The 27,270-nt window shown below is 43.2% G+C and overlaps 1 protein-coding gene across 2 annotated transcripts in view; it reads left to right on the plus strand.

Annotated features, from left to right (window-relative positions):
- Positions 1-27,270, plus strand: part of LOC139382313 (C-Jun-amino-terminal kinase-interacting protein 2-like) — a 140,074-nt gene that overhangs the window by 83,292 nt on the left and 29,512 nt on the right. For both annotated transcript variants that reach the window (XM_071126220.1, XM_071126230.1), the window contains exon 2: positions 1,286-1,391. In XM_071126220.1, the coding sequence (XP_070982321.1) occupies positions 1,286-1,391 (106 nt within the window). The remainder of the gene's footprint in view (positions 1-1,285; positions 1,392-27,270) is intronic.

A 27,270-nucleotide genomic window follows, 5' to 3' on the forward strand; every position in this document is an offset into this window, starting at 1 on the left:
CCACCTGTCTTCCCTATATCAACACGTCGCTCTCCTCTCCTCCATCAAACACATTCCAAAGCCTTCTGGCTTTCTACAGAGGACCCTTAACTTCTGACATAAAACCCATTCTCTTCCACTCCTTATCATTTAGTTAATATCTCAATGTTCAAAGTTTAGCCGTTTCCAACAGTGTTAATCAGCAATACAGATATAAAGCACAATGCACTGAGATATGAACACCTGTCCAAGGTCATGAATAACAATGTGCAGGGAAATACTTCTCCAGATATTTACCAAGTTGTCTTTTTTAAAGTTAACATAATTGAAGATATTTTATACACACACTGATACAGAAACAACAGTCCTGTAAAGAGTGCTCACCAAGGCCTGAATAGTTTATTTCAGACAGGACTTCATATTTGATGACATACCAAATTCTGTCCTGCTGGTCAGGAGGTGTGTGTGTGTGTGTGTGTGTGTGTGTGTGTGTGTGTGTGTGTGTGTGTGTGTGTGTGTGTGTGTGTGTGTGTGAACTAGTCATGATTGTTGATTTAGCACTGATTTTGTTACTGATTGAGCTTTGATAAGGTTTGCAGTTCTGCCCTGATTTAGACAGTTATCTAGCTTCACATTTCTAGCTTCACATATCTAGCTTCACCCCAATGTATTTTCTGACTTACCCTGCTTCACAGTGGCTCTATATACATCTGTACGAGGCCCTGTCTGGACTGTCCTGTCCTCACTAGAAAACCTGCAATGCAGCATTTCCCTCTGAGCCTCACACAGTCTCTTACTAATGGAGTAGAGAGCTGAGTAGAGAGCCGAGCCTCTGTTTGAACTAATGGACCACAGATATACAGAGGTTTTATAGAAACTAAGGAAACAGGATGATGAGCTCATTTAAGCACTGTTGTGTCTGTAAACTGGGGACCTGAAAAAATAGAGAATAGTGCTGAACTCCTCTGTCTGCTTAAAGAGCAAAGCAATAGATGGAGGGTGTGTGAGTTATTGTGTCTTGTGAATGAGGCAGACCCAGACAGACAGTGACAGGCCATATCTCAGAGCAGGGTTGGAGCAAACTGTGTGGACATGAGTCAGAAAGCTGCTCCCCTTTTGAAGGGTGGAGGGGTCAGGTACATGAGGACTGCTGGTGAAATCCCAAACTGGTGTATGTGTCACAAGTGTGTGGGTGTCTCTGCTATCTCTGCTCCTGACATAATCAGTTTAAGCCAGTTTATGATGGTGGGTGTGGTATGTCTACTATCTGTGTGTACTTTTAACGTTCTCCCTCCTGTTCTTCCAGACCTTCCCATGACATTAGTCTCGAGGAGTTTGATGATGAGGATCTGTCTGAAATCACAGACGACTGTGGAATAGGACTCAACTATGACTCTGATCCCTATGAAAAGGTAGGACACAAACACACACGCATACAAACACATGCAAGAATGCACACAGACAAACGTACAGGCACACGCACACCAATGTCATGTAGTGAAACAGCAGGTCTGTAATTAAAATAGCTCTCATCATTAAATAGATTAACTTGCAGATGGCTACAAACTACTGCTGCAAACTACTAAAATCTCCTCATGTAGAATAAAACCAAAATACTTCTGCATTGCTTGCTGTTTGGGGTTTTAGGCTGGGTTTCTGTACAGCACCTTGTGATGACGGCTGATGGAAAAAGGGCTTTAGAAATACATTTAATTGATTGATGTCTTCCTACACCTGCATTGGTGCTGTTTGGGGTTTTAGGCTGGGTTTCTGTACAGCACCTTGTGATGACGGCTGATGGAAAAAGGGCTTTAGAAATACATTTAATTGATTGATGTCTTCCTACACCTGCATTGCTTGCTGTTTGGGGTTTTAGGCTGGGTTTCTGTACAGCACCTTGTGAAGACGGCTGATGGAAAAAGGGCTTTAGAAATACATTTAATTTATTGATGTCTTCCTACACCTGCATTGCTTGCTGTTTGGGGTTTTAGGCTGGGTTTCTGTACAGCACTTTGAGATATCAGCTGATGTACGAAGGGCTATATAAATACATTTGATTTGATTTGATTTACACATTTGAAGCAAAGCAACTTGTATGTCAGACTGTTTGGGTTTCTTTGTACGGCCTTGTCAACACATGGTGCTCATGGCTTTTATTAACAGTTGCTATTGGTGACTGCCGCTCCCCTTAGGTAGTTAATAACAAGTAGAGATAGAGGGTGAGATAGAGAAAGATCGAAAATGAGAGAGAGAGTGATAGTCTGTTGCTCTGCTTATCTCTTATATAAGCGGCAGTGTAACTAGCTGTTAATACCTGTGTGACCAGTGCTGCCGTCATTACATTAGTGGCCTTATAGATGCACTAAGCACAGCCCTGCTCTTTCACTTCCATCCTATCGACATCAGCTCCAACATCAGAACAGAATATGAGTGGTACTGTGCTGTAATGTACAACTCAGATCCCATCTTAGAGACCGAGATCTGGTAGGAATAATCCAGTCCTGTACTACTGGAGAAGCACTGGGTCTGTTTCCTCTCTGTCATATCTCCCCCTCTCTCTCTCCCTTCCCCCTCTCTCTCCCCCGTTCTCTCCGTATTTGTCTCCCCCTCTCTCCCGAGGGATGTGAATGTTTTATTTGTGTGGCTCTGAGCCATGGCTGCAGCACAGGGTGAATGATCCAGTGCAGTTTGCTGCTATGCAGAGACAACCTTCCTCCTCCCTCATCATTCCCTTCTACCTCTCCTCCCCTCTCTCCCTTGGCTGCCTATTCCTTCATCCGTGCTATGCAGAGACAACCTTCCTCCTCCCTCATCATTCCCTTCTACCTCTCCTCCCCTCTCTCCCTTGTCTGCCTATTCCTTCATCCGTGCTATGCAGAGACAACCTTCCTCCTCCCTCATCATTCCCTTCTACTTCTCCTCCCCTCTCCCTTGTCTGCCTATTCCTTCATCCGTGCTATGCAGAGACAACCTTCCTCCTCCCTCATCATTCCCTTCTACCTCTCCTCCCCTCTCTCCCTTGTCTGCCCATTCCTTCCTCCGTGCTATGCAGGGACAACCTTCCTCCTCCCTCATCATTCCCTTCTACCTCTCCTCCCCTCTCTCCCTTGTCTGCCTATTCCTTCATTCGTGCTATGCAGAGCTCCGCTCAGAGAAAACCTCCCTTCCTCCTACCTCGAAACCCCCTCCTCTCTTCCTCATTCCTCTCTTTCTCCTCTTTTCCTCCTTCGAATCCCCACTGTATGTGTAGGGATACAGGGATACAGGGAGGGAGGGAGGGAGGAGGGAGGACCCTAAAAAAAGTACAACCTCAGCAAGTTGAGGGAAATGCTTGTATCCTTGCAATCTCAGATGTCATATTTCAAAGGCAGAGAACCCAACGGTGCACACAGTCCCAGTCTGCTCAGTTCAAAGATGTGTGGATGTATGCCAGAGATGGTGTTACTCTGTGTTATGTTACATAACCAACCCCACCCCCACCACGTTGCTCATCCCCACAGAAACTAATCCTGCTGACATCAGACCAACCCTCTGGATTAAACACAGAGCTTCAGAGTGTGTGTGTGTGCGTTTCAAGTTGTTGTCCTGTTGGAAGGTGAACCTTCACCCCAGTCTGAGATCCCGAGTGCTGTGGAGAATGTTTTCATTAAAGATCTCTCTGTATTTTGCTCCGTTCATCCCTCCCTCGATCCTGACTAGTCTCCCAGTCCCTGACGCCCCAAAAAATTTCCCCACCCCATGATTTTAGCCTGCACCATTATTCACCGTAGTGATGGTGCCAGGTCTTCTTCAAACGTGACGCTTGGCATTTAGGCCAAAGAGTTCAATTTTGGTTTCATCAGACCAGAGAATCTTGTTTCTCATGGTCTGAGAGTCCTCTAGGTGCCTTTTGGCAATCTCCAAGTGGGCTGTCATGTGCCTTTTACTGAGGAGCGGCTTCCATCTGGCCACTCTACCATAAAGTCCTGATTGGTAGAGTGCTGCAGAGATGGTTTTCCTTCTGGAAGGTTCTCCCATCTCCACAGAGGAACTCAGAGGAACTATGGAGCTCAGAGTGACCATTGGGTTCTTGATTATCTCTTGGTTACCTTCTCCCCTGATTTTAAAATTTGGCTCTAGGAAGAGTCTTGGTAGTTCCAAACTTCTTCCATTTAAGAATGATGGAGGCCACCGTGTTCTTGGGAACCTTCAATGCTGCAGAAATATTTTGGTAACCTTCCCCAGATCTGTGCCTCGATGCATTCCTTTTTCAGAGCTCTACAGACAATTCCTTCGACCTAACGGCTTGGTCTTTGCTCTGACATGCACTGTCAACTGTGGGACCTTATATATACAGGTGTGTGCTTTTCCAAATCATGTCCAATCAATTGAATTTACCACAGGTGGACTCAGTCAAGTTGAAGATACATCTCAATGATGATCAATGGAAACAGGATGCACCTGAGCTCAATTTCTAGTCTCATAGCAAAGGGTCTTGAATACTTATGTAAATAAGGTATTTCTGTTTTTAGTTTTTGTACATTTGCAAAAAAAAACTAAACTTGTTTTTTTGTCATTATGGGGTATTGTGTGTAGATTGATGAGGGGTGAAAAATGATTTCATTTAAGAATAACAAAATGTGGAAAAAGGGAGGGGGTCTGAATAATCCGAATGCACTATACATATACACATACACACATACACATACACACAACTGTTGGCATGTGTGTATACTAACAGAAACCACTGACTGTGTGAGAGAGGCTTAAACGACTGACGATGACAATCACCCAATCAAATACAGTAAACACACACACACACATACCATCATAAACTGGCTTAAACGAATTATGTCAATCATCTCATTTCTTAAAATACCAGAAAGGGCGTTTAGTTGGAGAGAAGACTTGAAAGCTTTAAAATGTCATGTTTTGACAACATAAGCCCATGCCTCTGTCACGCCCTGACCTTAGTTATCTATGTTTTATGTATTATTTTGGTCAAGTTAGGGTGTGACAAGGGTGGGTATGTGTGTTTTTGTCCTGTCTAGGGTTTTTGTATATCTATGGGTTTTTATATGTCTAGGTAATGTAGGTCTATGGTGGCCTGAATTGGTTCCCAATCAGAGGCAGCTGTTTATTGTTGTCTCTGATTGGGGATCCTGTTTAGGTTGCCATTTTCCATTTTGGTTTTGTGGGTTATTGTCTATGTATTTGTCTATGTATATTGTCTATGCATGTCATCACTCGTTCTATATAGCTTAAAGTTCGTTTTGTTAGTTTGTTTAGTGTTCTTTGTTTATTAAAAGAAGAATGTATTCCAATCACGCTGTGCCTTGGTCTCCTCTATACGACGAACGTGACAGAATAACCCACCAATCCAGGACCAAGCAGCGTGAAAAGGAGGAACAGCACTTAATGGGGAAATGGACCTGGGAGGAGATATTAGATGGAGCAGGACCCTGGACACAGCCGGGGGAGTATCGCTGTTCTAAGGAGGAGTTAGAGGCAGTGAAAGCAGAAAGGCGATACTACGAGGATAAATACAGGAGAATAGAGGAACGGCGATGATATGAAGGTACACGGCTAGCAGGGAAGCCCAAGAGGCAGCCCCAATAATGACCTGAGCCAACTCCTCGTGCTTACTGTGGGGAGCGTGTTACTGGTCAGGCACCGTGTTATGCGGTAGAGCGCACGGTGTCTCCAGTGCGCTATTCTAGCCCGGTGCGCTCTATTCCAGCTCCTCGCATTGGCCGGGCTAGAATGGGCATCCAGCCAGGAAGGAGGGTGCCGGCTCAGCGCTCCTGGTCTCCAGTATACCTCTTTGGACCTCTTTGGACTCTTTGGTGAGTCTGCACAGCCCAGTGCATCCTGTGCCAGTGCCCTGCATCCGCAGGGTGAAAATAAACATCCAGCCAGGACGGGTTGTGTCAGCTCTACACTCCAGACCTCCAGTGTGCCTCCACAGTCCAGTACGTGCCTGCTCCCCGCACTCGCCCTGAGGTGTGTGTCACCAGCCCGGTACCACCAGTACCGGCACCGCACACCAGGCCTACAGTGCGCCTCGGCAGTCCAGTACACCCTGTTCCTGCTCCTTGCACTCGCCCTGAGGTGCATGTCCCCAGCCCGGTACCACCAGTGCCCCACCAGTGCCGGCACCACGCACCAGGCCTACAGTGCACCTCGGCAGTCCAGAGCGTCCGGCGACACTACCCAGTCCAGAGTGTCCGGCGACACTACCCAGTCCAGAGTGTCCGGCGACACTACCCAGTCCAGAGTGTCCGGCGACACTACCCAGTCCAGAACGTCCGGCGACACTACCCAGTCCAGAACGTCCGGCGACAGTACCCAGTCCAGAACGTCCGACGACACTACCCAGTCCAGAGCGTCCGGCGACAGTACCCAGTCCAGAGCGTCCGGCGACAGTACCCAGTCCAGAGCGTCCGGCGACGGTACCCAGTCCAGAGCGTCCGGCGACGGTACCCAGTCCAGAGCGTCCGGCGACGGTACCCAGTCCAGAGCGTCCGGCGACGGTACCCATTCCAGAGCGTCCGGCGACGGTACCCATTCCAGAGCGTCCGGCGACGGTACCCATTCCAGAGCGTCCGGCGACGGTACCCATGCCAGAGCGTCCGGCGACGGTACCCATTCCAGAGCGTCCGGCGACGGTACCCATTCCAGAGCGTCCGGCGACGGTACCCATTCCAGAGCGTCCGGCGACGGTACCCATTCCAGAGCGTCCGGCGACGGTACCCATTCCAGAGCGTCCGGCGACGGTACCCAGTCCAGAGCGTCCGGCGACGGTACCCAGTCCAGAGCGTCCGGAGACGGTACCCAGTCCAGAGCGTCCGGAGACGGTACCCAGTCCAGAGCGTCCGGAGACGGTACCCAGTCCAGAGCGTCCGGAGACGGTACCCAGTCCAGAGCGTCCGGCGACGGTACCCAGTCCAGAGCGTCCGGCGACGGTACCCATTCCAGAGCGTCCGGCGACACTACCCAGTCCAGAGCGTCCGGAGACAGTACCCAGTCCAGAGCGTCCGGCGACAGTACCCAGTCCAGAGTGTCCGTATGTGTAGTTGCATGTCAGCACTTGTTCTATATAGCGTCATGCTCGTGTTGTTGTTTTGTTAGTTTGTTTAGTGTTCTTTCTTTATTAAAAGAAGAATGTATTCATATCACGCTGCGCCTTGGTCTCCTCTATACGACGAACTTGACAGCCTCCCTCCATCCTATTGGTGGAAACTGTTGCAGTTACTAATGAATTTTTGAAGATGACACAGAATGCTTTGAGAATGAAGAAAACATAGATATTTTCATGTGTGTAATGATGTTTTTCACTTGGTTGAACTGTAGTAAGCTGCGATACTTACATGCCAGCACATACACATACTGCACATACATACAGAAATAATCAACCTAACAATGGTTCATTTCCCCATCACACACAGAAGCAAATCCAGTGGTTTGTAATCCCTAATATTCACTTTCTGAATAACATTAATGATTATGTTGTAGTAGTATTATTTTTAATAACTTGGGTACTTTCACAGGTAAACATGTTCTCACTGTGATTCTTATGCAGATTGAGTAAAGAGGAGAGGAGGGGAGAGTAGAGAACACTGGCCTACATTTCCCATAATGCTTCAGTGGAGAGGAGAGGGAGGTTATACCTGATTTCTCCTGACAGTTTCTGTATGTTTCCCTACAGTCTCATGACCTGACTGTGTCTGGGAGTTAGAAATAAGCTACCGACGAGCTAGAAATGAGCATGAGTCTACGTTGTTTTCCTACCTCTTATAATGAATCTCAGTGAACGCCTGGTCAGGTGGAAGCAGATGGGTAATTTTCCAGTTAGCCCTTACAATGACATCTATCAATCTTTGGGAGTAGAATAGAGAAATTAGTAGAGAGAAAAACAGAATGAATGAATGAATGCAAGAGAGCGCGAGAAAGAGGGAGGGGAGTCAGTCTGTTGGGAGCAGACTACCAGTCCTTTGAGTCAGACCCAGGCATGAATCACTGAGCTATCAGATGAAAGGAGTGTCTCCCTTTACCTCCCTACTCTTTTATTTATTTCTTTGTTTCTTATGTCTCTGTCTCACACAATACCTTCTGAAAGTTTTCACACCCCATGACTTTTTCCAAATTGTGTTGTGTTACAAACTTAATTTAAAATTGTTTAAATGGAGATGTTTTATCACACACAATACACCATAATGTCAAAGTGGAATTATGTTTTTAGAAATGTGTACAAATTAAAACTAAATGAAAAGCTGAAAGGTATTGTATTGCCCTTCGTTATGGCAAGACTAAAGTTCAGGATTAAAAATGTCCTTAACAAGTCACATAATAAGTTGCATGGACTCACTCGGTGTATAATAATAGTATTTAACATGATTCTTGAATGACTACCTGATCTCTGTACCCCACACATATACAGTGCCTTGCGAAAATATTCGGCCCCCTTGAACATTGCGACCTTTTGCCACATTTCAGGCTTCAAACATAAAGATATAAAACTGTATTTTTTTGTGAAGAATCAACAACAAGTGGGACACAATCATGAAGTGGAACGACATTTATTGGATATTTCAAACTTTTTTAACAAATCAAAAACTGAAAAATTGGGCGTGCAAAATTATTCAGCCCCTTTACTTTCAGTGCAGCAAACTCTCTCCAGAAGTTCAGTGAGGATCTCTGAATGATCCAATGTTGACCTAAATGACTAATGATTATAAATACAATCCACCTGTGTGTAATCAAGTCTCCGTATAAATGCACCTGCACTGTGATAGTCTCAGAGGTCCGTTAAAAGCGCAGAGAGCATCATGAAGAACAAGGAACACACCAGGCATGTCCGAGATACTGTTGTGAAGAAGTTTAAAGCCGGATTTGGATACAAAAAGTCCAGGTGTTAGAATGGCCAAGTCAAAGTCCAGACCTGAATCCAATCGAGAATCTGTGGAAAGAACTGAAAACTGCTGTTCACAAATGCTCTCCATCCAACCTCACTGAGCTCGAGCTGTTTTGCAAGGAGGAATGGGGAAAAAATTCTGTCTCTCGATGTGCAAAACTGATAGAGACATACCCCAAGCGACTTACAGCTGTAATCGCAGCAAAAGGTGGCGCTACAAAGTATTAACTTAAGGGGGCTGAATAATTTTGCACGCCCAATTTTTCAGTTTTTGATTTGTTAAAAAAGTTTGAAATATCCAATAAATGTCGTTCCACTTCATGATTGTGTCCCACTTGTTGTTGATTCTTCACAAAAAAATACAGTTTTATATCTTTATGTTTGAAGCCTGAAATGTGGCAAAAGGTCGCAAAGTTCAAGGGGGCCGAATACTTTTGCAAGGCACTGTAATTATTTGTAAGGTCCCTCAGTTGAGCAGTGCATTTCAAACACATTCAAAGACCAGGGAGGTTTTCTCAATGTCTTGCAAAGAAGGGCACCTATTGGTAGATGGGTAAAAAAAAGCAGACATTGAATATTCCTTTGAGCATGGTGAAGTTATTAATTACACTTTGGATGGTGTATCAATATACCCAGTCGCTACAAAGATACAGGCATCCTTCCGGAGAGGAAGGAAACCGCTCAGGGATTTCACCATGAGGCCAATGGTGACTTTTAAACGGCTACAGAGTTTAATGGCTGTGATAATGTAGGAGAAAACTGAGGATGGATCAACAACATTGTAGTTACTCCTCAATACTAACCTAATTGACAGAGTGAAAAGAAGAAGCCTGTACAGAATCAAAATATTCCAAAACATGCATCCTGTTTGCACAAGGCACTAAAGTAATGCTGCAAAGAAAAATTGGCAAAGCAATTCACTTTTTGTCCTGAAACAAAGTGTCATGTTTGGGTCAAATCCAATACGACATAATACCGCTCTCCATATTTTTATGCATAGTGGTGGCTGCACCATGTTATGGGTATGCTTGTAATCATTAAGGACTGGGAAGTTTTTCAGGATAAAAAAGTATCCGAATGGAGCTAAGCACAGGCAAAATCCTAGAGGAAAACCTGGTTCAATCTGCTTTCCACCAGACACTGGGAGATTAATTTATCATTCAACAGGACAATAACCTAAAACACAAGGCCAAATCTACACGGGAGTTGATTACCAATAAGACAGGGAATTTTCCTGAGTGGCCGAGTTACAGTTTTGCCTTAAATCTACTTGAAAATCTATGGCATGACCTGAAAATGGTTATCTAACGATCATCAACAAGGATCATTGCAGAATTTGAACACTACGAACAAATAGAGCTGATCAAAAGCAGGGGAAAGGAGGTAAAAGGGACCAACTTCGGTCTCAATTACCAATTTCCAGGGGAGATCAACGAACGTCGTAAGAGACTGTATCCTGTACAGAGGCAACAGAGGGAGAAGTGTGAGCGTGCCTTTCTCATTGTGGAAAAACTCTTTATTGATAGACAGCTATTCCGAGACAGCTCCATAACACCATGGCTGTACTAAATTCTACAGGGACTTCAGGTTATGAAAAAAAGAGATTATGGGAACTGTAAAAATATCTGAACACTATAAAGTGAATATAAACACATGTACTCAATTACATGCTCGCTTATACATACGGACTTATACGTACACACACCTGATCTCGCTCTCTTCTCTCACTCTCTCTTTCTCACTTTTCTCGTTTCTTTCCCTCTCTCTCTATTGTCGAGAACTGTTTTATAATTTAATATGTTTCTTGATTGTCTGTTTTTTTCTGTATTTGTCTACAAGTTTATACATGTTTGCAACAAGCAAGGGGAAGATATCAGAATAGGGGCATTGGGGAATAATAACAAATTGTACGAAATACATTTGTACTGTAGTGAAGCCGTCTAGAGTAATGCAAGGTCTCTTTCATGATCATGTGAAACGTCAATTGCTATGTAAATGCTGGGATGTGTTTTTCAATGATGTTAAAGGTATTTATGATGCAACTATGACGGGGATATGATAAGGATTACTATTATCATCATGAATATTAAGGCTATACGCACCACATGTTACACACAGACACTCAACCATGCAAATTGGCAGAGTTATTATTTATTTGGACAGCACACATTATAGTGTTAGTCTTATACAGACATCTTACACAATCTCACTAAATCACATCCAATATCATACAGATTGTAAGGTTCTTATTTTTCAGAGTAAATAACTCACGGACACTACAGAAGCTTTAACTAAGTTTAATTATTTCCAAGGATTCTGCACAGCTGTATTCAGACAGCAAAACATTTCTCTCCGTCACAGTTATGTACAACCCACTTAAGACACTCCTCCTTCTTTCCAATCCTTACATCTTATGGTTCAATAGGAAAAGGGTAACAGGATACCATTTTTATTTTATTTTATTATACCAAACCCTTATTACTCCCTTAAGGGGATCTGACCTCACCTCCTGACCTCAACCCCTCCTTCACCTAATCCACAGATGCCCATCTGTCTTTCCTGTATCAACATGGTGCTCTCCTCCCGTCTCCCAACACATTCCAACGCCATCTGGCTTTCTACAGAAAATCATTAACTTCTGACAAAACCCAGTCGTCTCTTTCACTCCTAATATTCAATGCTTCTTCTCTATCATTTATTTAATATCTCAATGTTCAAAATGTCGAACCCAACAGTCCCTCCTCTTGAACAATAGCATCCTAATGTTCAATTCATATAAACTTGGAAATGACTAATAAATGTATAACAATGATAATAAAACATGAATAAAACAAACTAAGACATGATTATAAAACATGAATTAAACAAACAAACAACTAAACAAACAATTAACAAACAGTTACTGCAAGGTTTACAAATTCAGAGACTTATGGCCTCTGTAGTATGATCACACAATTATTCCCATCTATCATCACGTAACAAAATGCCATTCCAGCTGAATCTGTGGTTTTGTTATATGTCAGATGGAGCAGCTTTCAGTTTCTCCACTTCCCCCTTCTGGTTCCTAAGAGAGTGATACTTTCCTGCTGGGTTCCACAGAAATGAAAGGTCTAAAAAGCTTCCTCATGCTTTCACCCAGTCTTCCCCTTTTGGCCCCAGGTTCCGAGAGGTGTTCCCAAGTCATGCCATTTTCACTTTGTTCCCCATCTTCTCCATTTCACCTGATAGGCATGACACCTGATATGCAAGTGCGTATCCCTAATCCACGTTACATCCTCTTGAGGTAACTCGGCACTGTATCTGCTTTCACATCAATGCCTTCGACATTTTATTCACAGTACAATTACCCCCCTATCCTCTATCATATGTTTCATTAACCAATAAAGCAGATAACCAGTGATCCAACTATGATGTTTATAGTAGCTCCCAGACCCAACCCATCTGTATGTCTTACAGTGGAATCTAGTCTCTCTCTCTCCGCTCCTCTGTCATGGCGTCTTCACTCACCCATTATGCAGCTGGACCTCACTTCACGTGAGAACTATGCACCCCCCCACGGAGAGACACTACGATCTGAGAACTATGCACCCCCCAAGGAGAGACACTACGATCTGAGAACTATGCACCCCCCAAGGAGAGACACTACGATCTGAGAACTATGCACCCCCCAAGGAGAGACACTACGATCTTTACCACTGCAGGTACTGCACGGAGTAGTGTGTCTCACCAAACAACGCTGTCCCAATACCCCCGCCTGGTGTCTCTTGATGTACACTCAATCTCCAGGATTCAGCCCATGCCCTTGGTTATATCTCTGCTTCTACCTGAGGATATACACACTGCAAACACATGGGTCATTTCCTGACAACATGATTTGTGATATTTGAATAACTGCATCCCCTGTCCTCCCATCGGTCCCCCAGTTACCAGTTACCAATCCATGTGACATGAGTCGTCATAAACTGATATCCCAACAATGCTACTAAAGTAACCATTGCTACTTTCAACTTGGCCCATGACTATAGTCTCACAATACCCCTCATTTGCGCAGTAGTCCAATTCCATGCTATCAATATAGGATCCTTCGCTACTAGTACTGCTCCTTCAGTTACTGTCCCTACAACTGCCGTGAAAATACCTCCTGCATGTAATCTGTCAAATGTTCACCGGCTGTTAGAAATTGGGGGAAAATGAATGAGTTGGGAATAATATCCAACATAACAATACTGAGTCACAGGTGTCCTGAACGTTTACCATAGTGTCTGAAATGCCACCACTATCTCTTCTACTCTCACCATGATCTAGGTATGTGTAATGTTCAACTAAATCCCCATATTGTGTACAGTTATCTGTCCTCCCTCTTCTATGAGCTATCTCCTGTAACAATATGCCGTCTCTGGGAATGATACTCCTCTATCTTTACATTTAACCCATAACACACTATACTCCTAATGCATTTTCTACAGTTATAAACATACTAACACATTCTCCATTCAGTTAGTCAATATACATCATTCCCTCCTCTGGAACAATTAACACCCTCAAGTTTCACGAAACCTAAAAACATATTGACTTGAGAAGAAAAGAGAAACAAAGTACATGTTTAATAACTTAGCACCACTCATTGATGCAACGCAACATAAAAATTCGGAATACAGGGTAAGACAAAAAAAACAAAAAACTTTCATGGTTGTCCGAAGCTATCATCCAGTGATTCCCCCAAACAAACTACCTCCCCTCAGGTTGACACTTAGAGATAAGTTTCTGGAGACTCTCTCGGCCAAATAAATGTTAGCAGCGCCCTCCTCTCCTCATCGGGCTTCAGCAATTCTCTCTCGCTGTATCCCAATCACAACTAAAACATTTTTATCAATTCTCCAACCCGAATGTAGAATGACTGACCTCAGTGCTTACTTACCTTTTCTTGCCTGTCATAACTCTTCTCATTACAGCCCCCCTGTCATGAGTGGCCTGGTAAAGAAAGATCAGTATCTCAATGCATTCTTAGTCTAAATAGTTAGCAGGGCGTATACCACCACCCCCATTTACTTCGCCCGGCACTTATCATTCTATTGTGTCTTCTTCAGATACCGTTTAGAGTTCATTTTCCCAACGGCACTTGTAACTTTTGCCTGTCACATTTCATGGCCCTTGATAATGTCCCCATTTTAATATCCAAGTAGATATTTCCGTTTCTCTCACCTGAGCTTGTTCTCTGTCTCCACTCTCACTCCACACGCGCTCTCAGCACCCCGACCCTGGTTTATGGCTAGGACTCAGATAGGAGTGGTAAAAGTCACTGACTCTCATTGCACGTCTTTGTCGCTCTTTCTTCAGCCAGTTAGGGAGGGTTTTGAAATTTACACACACTGTCTATGGTCAAATTATTCCTACCATGCATTAAGACACGATCTGACGTCACCTTCCATGATAACCTAAAAAAACACAGATCATAACAACAGTTATGTTCATTACATTTCTGATTGAGGAAACCAGACAAACATTGACTATATGACGAATTAAGACATGAACCTTTTCTTAATACCATCTCTAAGATAAATGTCAAAAAGCATAACAATGTTACTGCTAAACTTTTTTATATATTAGCCCATACTCCCTTATTCTACTGGCGACCTCTAGGAAGAGTTAGCAGATCCTGAAGTTAGCACCCTAACCCCTCGCATAATTCCCACTCCAGGATCCCAATCTGGTGACATTTTTATCAAAACAACATGAAATCAGCAATATACATATCACAATCCATTTGAAGTAACTGTCATCCCTTATTAACATATATTTTCCTTTCTATGTGAAGCCTGAACACAGTACCACTGTATAAGTACCCAAAAACCATGATCTCAGGGAACCGGTAATTTTCCCCTTTCACACACATGATTAAACAAAAACATGTTAAATCAAAAATAAACAAATTCGAATAACTAATCAACTTAGAATTACAACTCTTTATAACTCCCTCTGGAAATAATAATAATCTCCTAAAGTAATGGTACAATTTGGATAGAGAATGGTGTTTCTCATGAATTTTATAATGAAAACCCCCGGTTCCGTCAATTTCTAATGAGGGTGATAATTTCTCATTATGATTTTTTTTGTATACAGGGCTTTCTACACCATTAAAATGTTTCCTCTCCCTTCCTTTCCCTGTCCTTCGGAAACCATTTAAATACCTCTTTAAAACATTTCCATCCTCCTGCATACCCAATTTAACTGAATTGAAAAGACCCCATCCAATACATCCCACAACACGGCGACACACGGCGTCTCTCCACCGAGTCTAACGATTCACTGGTCTCCTCTTCCCCATGATTCTCCATAACCACCACACCACAAAAAAAATGAAAAGTTAATTTTAGGTTTGGTAACCCCTATACTAATTCCTCGTGACCCCCCCCCCCCCCCCCCCCCCCACCCTTTCGTTCATTCTAGAATCCTATTCCAGAATAAGAAGACATCAAACGTAAAATTATTTCAAAATAAAACCACATAAAATGTCTCTTAGTTTAAAAAAACAACCCCAAAGCCTTCTGAGTTTGCAAGGAGTGTTTGGCCATATAATTTAAATGTGTTACCTTTAGATTCCATTCCCTGGCATTTCGCCTAGAATCTTCAACCCAAATACGTTTTCCTGTGGCAAATTTAGCCAATTTAGCCATTGTAAGGAATCCGCAATATATACATGTGGTTCTCTAACACTTTCTTTCACCAAGGTAGCCGCCTTAGCCATTCTGTCTGCTTTACGATTACCTATGGCGATTTTATCTGTACGACTAGTATGAGCTTCACATTTCACCACTTTCACCTCTCTATGATACGTGGGACGGTAGCGTCCCACCTGACCAACATCCAGTGAAATTGCAGAGCGCCAAATTCAAAAACAGAAATACTGATTATAAAAGTTTTTGATGTACCGATTCCATGGTACAGGGTGTATGAGTTGATATGTAAAACAACGCAAGATTAAAGACTTCGTACTTTTCAGCTAAAATTATTCTAAACCATTTATTTTGGTATTGCCCTTAGGTAGCCTGTTTCTGGTCTCAGGTTCAGGAATGATTGAAATGCATAGCATTGATCTAAAATTGACCCTAGAAATAGTACTGTTAGGAGAACTGGAGAGACCGGGTCAGTCAATTACTAATATACTAATACTCTTAGTAAAATTATTTATCTTCAACTCGCAATATGTATTTTATATATATTTTTTCAATATTTTATTTTTGCATTTTCCAATTAAGAACATTCAAAACAAAAGTGAAAAGATATTAGACAACGATAGGACAAAGTGACAGTAACAGACGAGCGTAACAAAAAAAATAAAATAATTATAATTATATATACAAACATACAATAAGAAAAAAATTATAACGAGACATTGGACATTGAAGCTACATATTATACATTACGTGTGAAACATTATGTGAGGATTATATATAGATTCAATCAATGAGATGTGGGGGGTGATTCTCCCTATAGTCAATAAAAGGGTGCCAAATTCTGTCAAATGTCTCACTTATTCCTCAAGCAGTAAGTGATTTTCTCCAAAGGGATACAACTATTAACTTCCGATAGCCACATTGCAACTGGCAGGGAGGAATCCAATTTCCATTTCAAGGCAATACATTTCTTGGCAATCGCTAGCAATATTTCTGTTAGCTTTATAGTATGGCTTTGCCTAAGATTGGTGTTAGTAATGTTACCCAGTAGACAGACCTCCGGGTCTAAAGGGAATGCAACCCTGTGAATTGAGGATATGGTATCGCATACCCCCTGCCAGAAACTGTGTAGTTTTGAACACTGCCAAGTGGAATGGAGGAATGTTCCTTCATCTGAGCCACATCTAAAACACAGGGAGGAGATATCTGGGTTGAACTTGTGCAGTCTAGATGAAATTAAACTGGATCAGTCTGTATCTGGAGTTCAATGTGGATGTAACACCATCCCTGCATAGGTCACTCCATATATCCTCATCAAGATCAATACCCAGATCTTTTTCCCATCTAAGTCGGGGTTTATCTAGCCCAGGCAGTGTTAGTCCTGACATAAGAGCATCATATACACGGGAAATGGTCTTGAACAGTGGTTGGTCTGCGTGGCAGAGTTGACATCTTAGGTAGGTTCCATTGTCCCTTGAGAGTCACCCTAATAAAATTTCGTAGTTGTAGGTAGCTAAAGAAGTCCCTGTTAGGCAAGTGGTATTTCTGTTTCAGCTGATCAAAAGACATAAGAACTCCCTCCTCGTAACAATGTTCCAGAAGAGTGATCCCCTTATCAGACCATGGTCTAAAGTTACTATTCTGGAAAAACATAGGGATCAATCTATTGTTCCATAAAGGGGTTTTAGGGGAAAGGAATCCCTCTCGTCCGAACAGCTCATGCAGTTTGCACCATGCCAGGACAGAATGTATGATTAAAGGGTTGTCTGTGATGGTTTTTATAGATTTTCTGTCCCATTTGTAAAACAATTCTGCCCCAGTGTCATAATTTACCTCAAGATTTTCAATGTTCAACCATGAGGGAGAGGGACCATTGTCAAACCTCTGAGCCAGAAACCTAGACTGTGCAGCCCAGTAGTACATTCTAACATTGGGGAGGTTTAAGCCCCCTTGACTGTAATCAAGGGTCAGTTTATCCAGGCCAACCCTAGGGGTTTTGCCGTGCCAGATAAACCGTCTGGTCAGCTTGTCGAGAGAGGAAAAAAATGCTGCGGGAACAGGGATAGGGAGAGATTGAAACAGATATAGAAATCTGGGCAGGACATTCATTTTAATTACATTGATTCTACCCAGTAGAGTGAGAGGTAAGTCCATCCATTTACAAAGGTCAACCTCCACCTTTTGCAACAAACTGGCCAGATTGAGGTTATAGAGGTTGTTCAGATTACCATCCACCATTATGCCCAAATATGTGAAGCCCATATGCGACCATCTAAAAGGAAACTTGTGCTTGATGGTATGATGGTCAAAGACAGACAACGGTAAGATTTCGCTTTTATCAAAATTGACCTTATATCCAGAGAAAGAACTATAACACTGTAGTAGGATCTGCAAGTGAGAGAGGGAGTGTTCTGGGTTTGTTAGAAATAAGATAAGGTCGTCCGCAAAGAGTGATAATTTATGGGTATGGGGGCCCACCTCAAAGCCATGTATGTCAGGGCACGTTCTAATAGCCTCAGCCAACGGTTAGATGGCGAGGGCAAAGAGGTGGGGGCTAATTGGGCAACCTTGTCTGTTCCCCCTATAAAGAGGGAAAGAGGAGGAAGTAATCCCATTGGTAGCAATCCTAGCTTTAGGAGATTTATAGAGTGATTTTATCAAATTTACAAACACGGTACCTAAACCAAACTTTTCCAAGATGCGAAAGAGGTGTGGCCATTCAACCCTATCAAAGGCCTTTTCAGCGTCGAGGGAGACTGCGACACTAGGTATTTTGTTTTTGTTAGCAAGGTGAATTATATTAAAGAACCTTCTGAGATTATTGGAGGACAATCTATTAATTATGAAGCCAGTCTGATCTGGGTTGACCAACAGGGGAAGACATGACTCCAGTCTCTTAGATAGCATCTTGGTGACCAGTGTACAATCTTTGTTAAGGAGAGAGATTGGTCTATAGGAGGTGCACTTTAGCGGGTTTTTCCCTTTCTTGTGGATTACAGTAATCACTGCTTGAGAGAAGGACTCTGGAAAGCAGTTGTCTTCTCTGGCTTTTTTAAGTACCTCCATAAGGTAGGGGACCAACAGCTCCCTAAATTCTTTATAGAACTCTGGAGGGAAGCCATCCTCCCCAGGAGATTTATTAGAAGGTAAGGATTTAATGGCCTCCAACAATTCAGGAACTGAGAAGTGTTCACTCAGGCGCTCGCTGTCTTCCCCTGACAGGCATGGGAGGTTGAGAGAGGAGAGAAAGGAGTCGATCTCTGATAGATCATTGCTTGATTGGGAAGTGTAGAGGTCTTCATAGTATTTCTTAAAATTATTATTAATTTCAGTAGGGTCGAAAGATATCTCATTAGTAAGAGTTTCAATGGCATTAATTGTCCACTTACTTTCCTCTGCTTTCAGTTGCCATGCCAATACTTTGTGAGCTTTTTCTCCAAGCTCGTAATAACGCTGTTTTGATTTAGTGATGGCCCTCTCAGCTTGATATGTGTTCAGAATATTATATTTAAGTTTTTTATTTACCAAAAGCATGTATAGATCTTTAGTCGGGCCTCTTTAGTAGGTTTTCTCTAGCTCGGAGATGTCAGATTCAAGGGCACTCACACCGTGTTTTCTCTTCAGCCCTTTAGTATAGGAAATAATCTGTCCCCTCAGATAGGCCTTCAATGTGTCCAAAAGAATGAAGCTGTCAGGAGCAGAGGGTTTGTTTGTCAAAGTAAAAATATTGATCTGCTCTGTGATGAATGCACAAAATTCAGGTTGCTTTAGGAGTGTAGAATTTAGTCTCCATCTATATGCTCCATTTACCTTGGTAGGAAAGGAGATTGATAATACCAGAGGGGAATGGTCACTAAGCAATCTGGGGAGATAATCGACATCTAACACTCAAACTGTTGTGTCGAAAGTAAAAAGTTATCTATGCGTGTGTGTGTCTTGTGTGGGTGTGAATAAAAAGAGTAGTCCCTATCCTGTGGGTGCAACTGTCTCCAGATGTCTAGTAAATTGAGATCTTTCATGAATGACATGGTGAGCTTGCCGGCTTTGGTAAGAAGTGAGGGTTTATCAGAAAACCTATCAAGAACTGTATCTAAGCAAAAATTAAAATCTCCTCCAACCAGTAGCTATCCTGGTGGTGCTTGAGCGACCTGAAGGAAGACATTCTGAATAAACATATGGTCATCGAAGTTAGGAGAATAAATATTCAATAGGGTCCAAGACTCTGAAAACATATGCCCCTGCACCAAAACAAACCTGCCAGAGGGATCAGAGATGGTGTTGTTGATGCAGAAGGGGATGTGTCTACTTATCAAAATTGCAGTTCCTCTTGCTTAGGAGTTAAGAGGATGCAAAAACTTGTCCTACCCATTCTCTCTTCAATTTCTTGTGTTCACTGGCTGTAAGATGTGTTTCTTGTAAAAACACAATGTCAGCCTTTAATTTCTTAATGTATGTATAGACTATTTTCCTTTTAATCGGGCTGTTAAGACCTTTTACGTTGAATGTGACATATTTTAGTGGATTAAGCATAGGTTGGGTTTCAAATATGTAACTGAATAGAAATCTATCATATGCAGATAATTAGGAAATGTTTCAACTTTGGTTTGAGCACAAAAGTGACCTATGTGTCTCTTTAGGAAGGAAACAATAAACATAGAAAAAGGGAAGAAAAAAATTAAGAAAAATCCCACCCACCCCGATTGTCAGACTAAAACAACAATCCCAACAATCAAACATGAATACACTTGTAGAGAGACGTTGCTGCTCGCTTTCCATCTTGCTCTTACTAGCTAAACCTTGGCGTAAACTAAAGCCTGCGAGCTCTCTAAGTTGAAAACAAACGTTGTGAATAGATATTTATGGCTGAATATTTACTGCTCACGGTAAGGGCTGCTTGAGTCTCTTTTCGAAAGATTAACATAAATGAGGGGGAAAGCAGTGGGCCTAAGCCCACTTATTGCTTCGCCCAGTAGATATGGAATAAAATATACTCTCCTGTAAATGTAATAGAACTCACCCAGGAAAGATACGATTAGTTGAAAATGTACAAATCAATTATAGTGACCGGGAGATACCAGCAGTTCAGTCCGGATAAGAAAATACAAAAGAACTGCATTTTATCCCCCAGAGAGACCGTCCTGGCTCAGACGTTGCTCAGTTCTTTGAGAAAAGTGTGCACTTCTCTCGGTGTGTTGAAGAGATGGATTCGGCCTTTGTACTGAACTTTCATTCGCGCAGGGTGGATGAGGTAGCCGGTGATGTTCTTCTCCTTCAGTGCTTTGGCGGTAGGTCTGAACTGCTTGCGACGTCTGGAGAGATCTGCGCTCATATCTGGGAAAAGGCTGACCCTCTTTCCATCGATGGTGAGGTCCCCTTTGGCTCTTGCGAGTTGCAGTATCTTCTCTCTGTCTTGGAAATGTAGGAACCTGATCAGGACGGCTCGTGGGGGCTCATCTGGCCGGGATTTCGGCGCTGATGTTCTGTGGGCGCGTTCGATTTCCAGCGGCTTGGTGAAGTTGATTATGCCTAGGACCTCTGGGATACATTGAGTGAAGAAACGGACCGGGTCACGGCCCTCGCTGTCCTCTTTCAATCCCACCACACGGATATTACTACGTCTACTCTGGTTCTCCATCTGATCTACCTTGTTTTTGAGGTAGGCATTGTCCTTTTGCAGTTGTATCAAGACCTGGTCATGTCTAGCGATGGTATCTTCAACTGTGCTAATGCGCAACTCTGCCTCAGTCGTTCTCAAAAGGAGATCATTCATGGAGGATTTCAGGTCGTCAATGGAAGAATGGAGTTCAGCCGATTTCTTATCTATTTTCATAGAAAGACCTCTGTTACCATCCTGAATTTCCCGGAGGAGAGTAGCCAGCATGTCGGCAGGCTCGCAAGAGGCTGCTGAGAGCCACAGTCTGGAACTGTCTTCTGAGTCATGAGGGCTAATGCTAATCTTGCTAGCTGTAGCGTTATCGTTATCTTGGGAATCAACTACGTTTTGGTCGTCCTTCTTGCCTCTTGGTCGGAGGTCCATGGCTCTTTGGGAAGGTAAGTACTTGACAATTTATCAGCCGATGTTAGAATATTGTTTCAACGTTGTTATTTAGGTGAAAATAGAATAACTTTGAAGAGCTCGGTTTGTCAACGTCTGCTCAGCTCTGCGGCATCACGTGCTCCCATCGCAATATGTGGTTTCTATTCGATTAGATAGATTGAAATTGTACGTTAAACATCACAGCATAGTTGAAAGATATATGTTGCATGAAAATCAGAAGAGGGTGGCCAGCAGAGATAGGTGGGAAGGGCTGAGGGAAGCTGAGGGATGGAATGTGGAAATGGAGACAAGTGGGAGTGGAGTTTTTTTTTTAAATTATTGTTTGCTGTTTTCTTCTGTTCTTTTTTCTCTTTAGTTCATTCTCTTGGTTGTTGGTGCTTGGGGGTGGGGAATGGAATTTTTTAAATTTTATTTTAAAATCTTGGGGGGAGCTGTGGGAGGGGTCTCGGATGGTTGAAGGACAGCTATTGGGGAACTGTGGGGTGATCTTGAAAGGTTCGTTCGGGTTCACATTTTTTTTTGGCCTGGTGGGAGATCTGTCAATGTTCCCTTGAGCAGGACATTGACCCTGGATACTTCTGTGTATCGCTCTGAATGAGAGTCTGTTGGATGACTAGTATGGTGTAATTGTTAAGCGGGTTCACTGCAAGTATATTGTATGTCGTATGTTTCGGGGTACATAAAAAAGTAAATACAAAAAAAATGTAAAACAATGATCAACAACCAATTTGACAGAGCTTGAAGAATTTTGAAAAGAATGAAGGGTAAATGTTGAACAATTCAGGTGTGGAAAGCTCTTAAAGACTCACAGCACCCAAAGATGCATCCACAATGTTTTGACTTGTGTAAATGAGATATTTCTGTAATTCATTTTCAATACATGTTTTCACTTTGTAATTATGAGGTATTGTGTGTAGATGGGTGAGAAAAAAATGGTTTAATCAATTTAGAATTCAGGATGTATCACAACAACAAAAAGTATGAAGGTACTTTTCCTTTTCTTCCCTGTTCTTTCTTCTCTCTCCATCTCTCTCTCTAACAGTGATTAATGCCCCTGCTCATATGCATTATTCATAGTATGACATAGCAAAGCAGTAGAAGACAAATAGGGTCAGTGGGTCTGTGTCTCTCAGATACTGTACTCTGGTAGATCTCTCCTCTATGTGCACTAATTTACAGAAAAGGAATGACATCATTGCTGGTGTTAGAGATATAATTAGGGCGATGAGAAAAGCCATTAGGATTATTAATCAATCACCAGTGACTAGATGATATTGATCAATCAGGAGGTAATCACTATTAATCCATCTGTTTTAGAATTGACATAGATTTAATATGAATATGTGAGTTTGGTTTCCTGTTATTGGATATATACTCGTAGAATGTGATGAACCGATAATGTGACACAAAGCAAACTAACACATTAACAAATATTACAGCAATTTTCTCCATCCAACAATATAAATATAGAGAGCTGCTTCAGTTAGCTCCAACATTTCAAATCATGCCTGCCCTCCCCTAAATGAGAGCTGAGAGTCTGGAAGTCTAATCATGCTCCTCTTAGCCTGTGGATCCAGGGTTTATTCTGAAACAAGAACACACACCCAAAAACACAGCAGAGAAACACACTACCAGCCAGCCAGGTGTATGCCAGCAGACTGCTCTCAGTCGTAACCCAATGCAACACACTCTATATTGTGATTTGTAGTCATATTTTTATAGCTGTAAATGGGAGCTAGGTAGAGTATTCCATTGTAGCTGTTGTTCCTGTTGAGGTTCAATAGAGGTATTCTCCCTATTAGCTGTGCTCTATGGGCCTGATTCTGACTTAGAAAATGTACGCCTTTGATACGGTCTTCTCAGTAGTTGGTATTCAGACTTACCTTATGCAGGTGCGTAAGCAGGCTTTACAGGTGTGGTTCCCTTGCACCTGCTGAACACATTTAATTAAGCCGCTGAAAACATTCCCACTTGCTGGCCAACAGATATTTGTGTGGAGTTTTTTTCAATAGGGTTTTCAGTGCATTTATCTTAAGGCATCCATTTAAATACGGTGTACCTTTAATTATACTTTTGTCGACAGACTACCATACATAGAAAGAACACGCGTTCAGATTATAGGGATACATGAAAGCCATCTAAATAAACTCTGGAAAAAAAAGAAACATCCCCTTTTCAGGACTCTGTCTTTGAAAAGATAATTTGTAAAAATCCAAATAACACCACAGATCTTCATTGTAAAGGGTTTAAACACTGTTTCCCATGCTTGTTCAATGAACCATAAACAATTAATGGACCTGTGGAAATGTTGTTAAGACACTAACAGCTTACAGGCAGTAGGCAATTAAGGTCACAGTTATGAAAACTTAGGACATTAAAGAGGCCTTTCTACTGACTAAAAAACACCAAAAGAAAGATGCCCAGGGTTTCTGCTCATCTGCGTGAATGTGCCTTAGGCATGCTGCAAGGAGGCATGAGGACTGCAGATGTGGCCAGGGCAATAAATTGCAGTGTCTGTACTGCGCTACAGGTAGACTGAAGGGACAGCTGATCATCCTCGCAATGGCAGACCACGTGTAACAACACCTGTACAGGATCTGTACAACCGAACATCACACCTGCGGGACAGGTACAGGATGGCAACAACAACTGCCCGAGTTACACCAGGAACGCACAAATCAAATCAAATTTGTCACACACATTGTTAGCAGATGTTAATGCGAGTCTAGCGAAATGCTTGTGCTTTTAGTTCCGACCATGCAGTAATATCTAACAAGTAATCTAACCTAACATTTATTACATCAATTTTTCATTATCAAAGTGGCAAGAGATGAGTCAGTATGTTGGCAGCAGCCACTCAATGTTAGTGATAGCTGTTTAACAGTCTGATGGCCTTGAGATAGAAGCTGTTTTCAGTCTCTCGGTCCCAACGTTGATGCACCTGTACTGACCTCGCCTTCTGGATGATAACGGGGTGAACAGACAGTGGCTCGGGTGGTTGTTGTCCTTGATGATCTTTATGGCCTTCCTGTGACATTGGGTGGTGTAGGTGTCCTGGAGGGCAGGGAGTTTGCCCCCGGTGATGCGTTGTGCAGACCTCACTACCCTCTGGAGAGCCTTACGGTTGTGGGCGGAGCAGTTGCCGTACCAGGCGGTGATACAGCCCGACAGGATGCTCTCGATTGTGTGTTTTTGGTGTCACACCAAATTTCTTCAGCCTCCTAAGGTTTCTGCGTCTTCTTCACCACGCTTTCTGTGTGGGTGGACCATTTCAGTTTGTCCGTGATGTGTACGCCGAGGAACTTTAACCTTTCCACCTTCTCCACTACTGTCCTGTCGATGTGGATAGGGGGCGGCTCCCTCTGCCGTTTCCTGAAGTCCACGATCATCTCCTTTGTTTTGTTGACGTTGAGTGTGAGGTTATTTTCCTGACACCACACTCAGAGGGCCCTCACCTCCTCCCTGTAGGCTGTCTCGTCGTTGTTGGTAATCAAGCCTACCATTGTAGTGTCGTCTGCAATCTTGATGATTGAGTTGGAGGCGTGCATGGCCACCCAGTCATGGGTGAACAGGGAGTACAGGAGACTGCTGAGAACCCACCCTTGTGGGGCCCCAGTGTTGAGGATCAGCGGGGTGGAGATGTTGTTACCTACCCTCACCACCTAAGGGCCGGCAGGAAGTCCAGGACCCAGTTGCACAGGGCGGGGTCGAGACCCAGGGTAATGACGAGTTTGGAGGGTACTATGGTGTTAAATGCTGAGCTGTAGTCAATGAACAGCATTCTTACATAGGTATTCCTCTTGTCCACATGGGTTAGGGCAGTGTGCAGTGTGATTGCGTCGTCTGTGGATCTAGGTGGGCGGTAAGCAAATTGGAGTGGGTCTAGTGTGTCAGGAAGGGTGGTGTTGATATGGTCCTTGACTAGTCTCTAAAAGCACTTCATGATGACGGAAGTGAGTGCTACGGGGCGATAGTAATTTAGCTCAGTAACCTTCACTTTCTTGGGAACAGGAACAATGGTGGCCCTCTTGAGCATGTGGGAACAGCAGACTGGGATAAGGATTGATTGAATATGTCCGTAAACACACCAGCCAGCTGGTCTGCGCATGCTCTGAGGACGCGGCTGGGGATGCCCTCTGGGCCGGCAGCCTTGCGAGGGTTAACACGTTTAAATGTTTTACTCACGTTGGTTGCGGTGAAGGAGAGTCTGCAGGTTTTGGTGGCGGGTCGTGTCAGTGGCACTGTGTTGTCCTCAAAACGAGCAAATAAGTTGTTTAGTTTGTCTGGGAGCAAGACATCGTGGTCCGCGACGGGGCTGGTTTTCCTTTTGTAGTCCGTGATTGACTGTAGACCCTGCCACATACCTCTCGTGTCTGAGCCGTTGAAATTGCGACTCTACTTTGTCTCTATACTGATGCTTAGCTTGTTTGATTGCCTTATGGAGGGAATAGCTAGACTGTTTGTATTCGGTCATGTTTCCGGTCACCTTGCCCTGATTAAAAGCAGTGGTTCGCGCTTTCAGTTTTGCGCGAATGCTGCCATCATTCCAACGGTTTCTGGTTGGGGAATGTTTTAATAGACGCTGTGGGTACAACATCACCGATGCACTTGCTAATAAACTCTCTCACCAAATCAGCGTATTCATCAATGTTATTGTCCGACGCTATGCGGAACATATCCCAGTCGATGTGATCGAAGCAATCTTGAAGCGTGGAATCCGATTGTTCGAACCAGCGTTGAACATACCTGAACACGGGCGCTTCCTGTTTTAGTTTCTGTCTATAGGCTGCGAGCAACAAAATGGAGTCGTGGTCAGATTTTCCGAAAGGAGGGCGAGGGAGGGCTTTATATGCGTCGCGGAAGTTAGAATAACAAAAATCCAGGGTTTTGCCAGCCCGGGTCGTGCATTCGATATGCTGATAAAATTTAGGGAGCCTTGTGTGGTTTCCAGTTTACATAGAGTCAAATGAAGTTCTTTCAGGGCCGTCGATGTGTCTGATTGGGGTGGGATATACATGACTGTGATTATGATCGAAGAGAATGCTCTTGGTAGATAATGCTGTCTGCATTTGATTGTAAGGAATTCTAGGTCAGGTGAACAGAAGGACTTGAGCTCCTGTATGTTGTTATGATCACACCACGTCTCGTTAATCATAAGGCATACACCCCCGCCCTTCTTCTTACCAGAGAGATATTTGTTTCTGTCAGCGTGATGCGTGAAGAAGCCGGGTGGCTGTACCAACTCTGATGACGTATCCCGAGTGAGCCATGTTTCCATGAAACAAAGAACTTTACAATCTCAGATGTCTCTCTGGAAGTCAACCCTTGCTCGGATTTCATCAACCTTGTTGTCAAGAGACTGGACATTGGCGAGTAGTATGCTCGGGAGCGGTGCGCGATGTGCCCAGATAATGGACCAAACAGAGGATCCGCTTCGGGAAAGTTGTATTCCTGGTCGTAATGTTGGTGAGTTGACGTTGCTCTTATATCCAATAGTTCCTCCCGACTGTATTTAATAAAACCTAATATTTCCTGGGGTAACAATGTAAGAAATAACACATGAAAAAACTAAATAGTGCATAGTTTCCTAGGATTGCGAGGCGGCCATCTCTGTCGTCGCAGTCAGTGCTCAGACTGTCCGCAATAGGCTGAGAGAGACTGGACTG

The sequence above is a fragment of the Oncorhynchus clarkii genome, chromosome 2, assembly GCF_045791955.1.
Source record: "Oncorhynchus clarkii lewisi isolate Uvic-CL-2024 chromosome 2, UVic_Ocla_1.0, whole genome shotgun sequence".
In the NCBI taxonomy this organism is placed as follows: domain Eukaryota; kingdom Metazoa; phylum Chordata; class Actinopteri; order Salmoniformes; family Salmonidae; genus Oncorhynchus; species Oncorhynchus clarkii.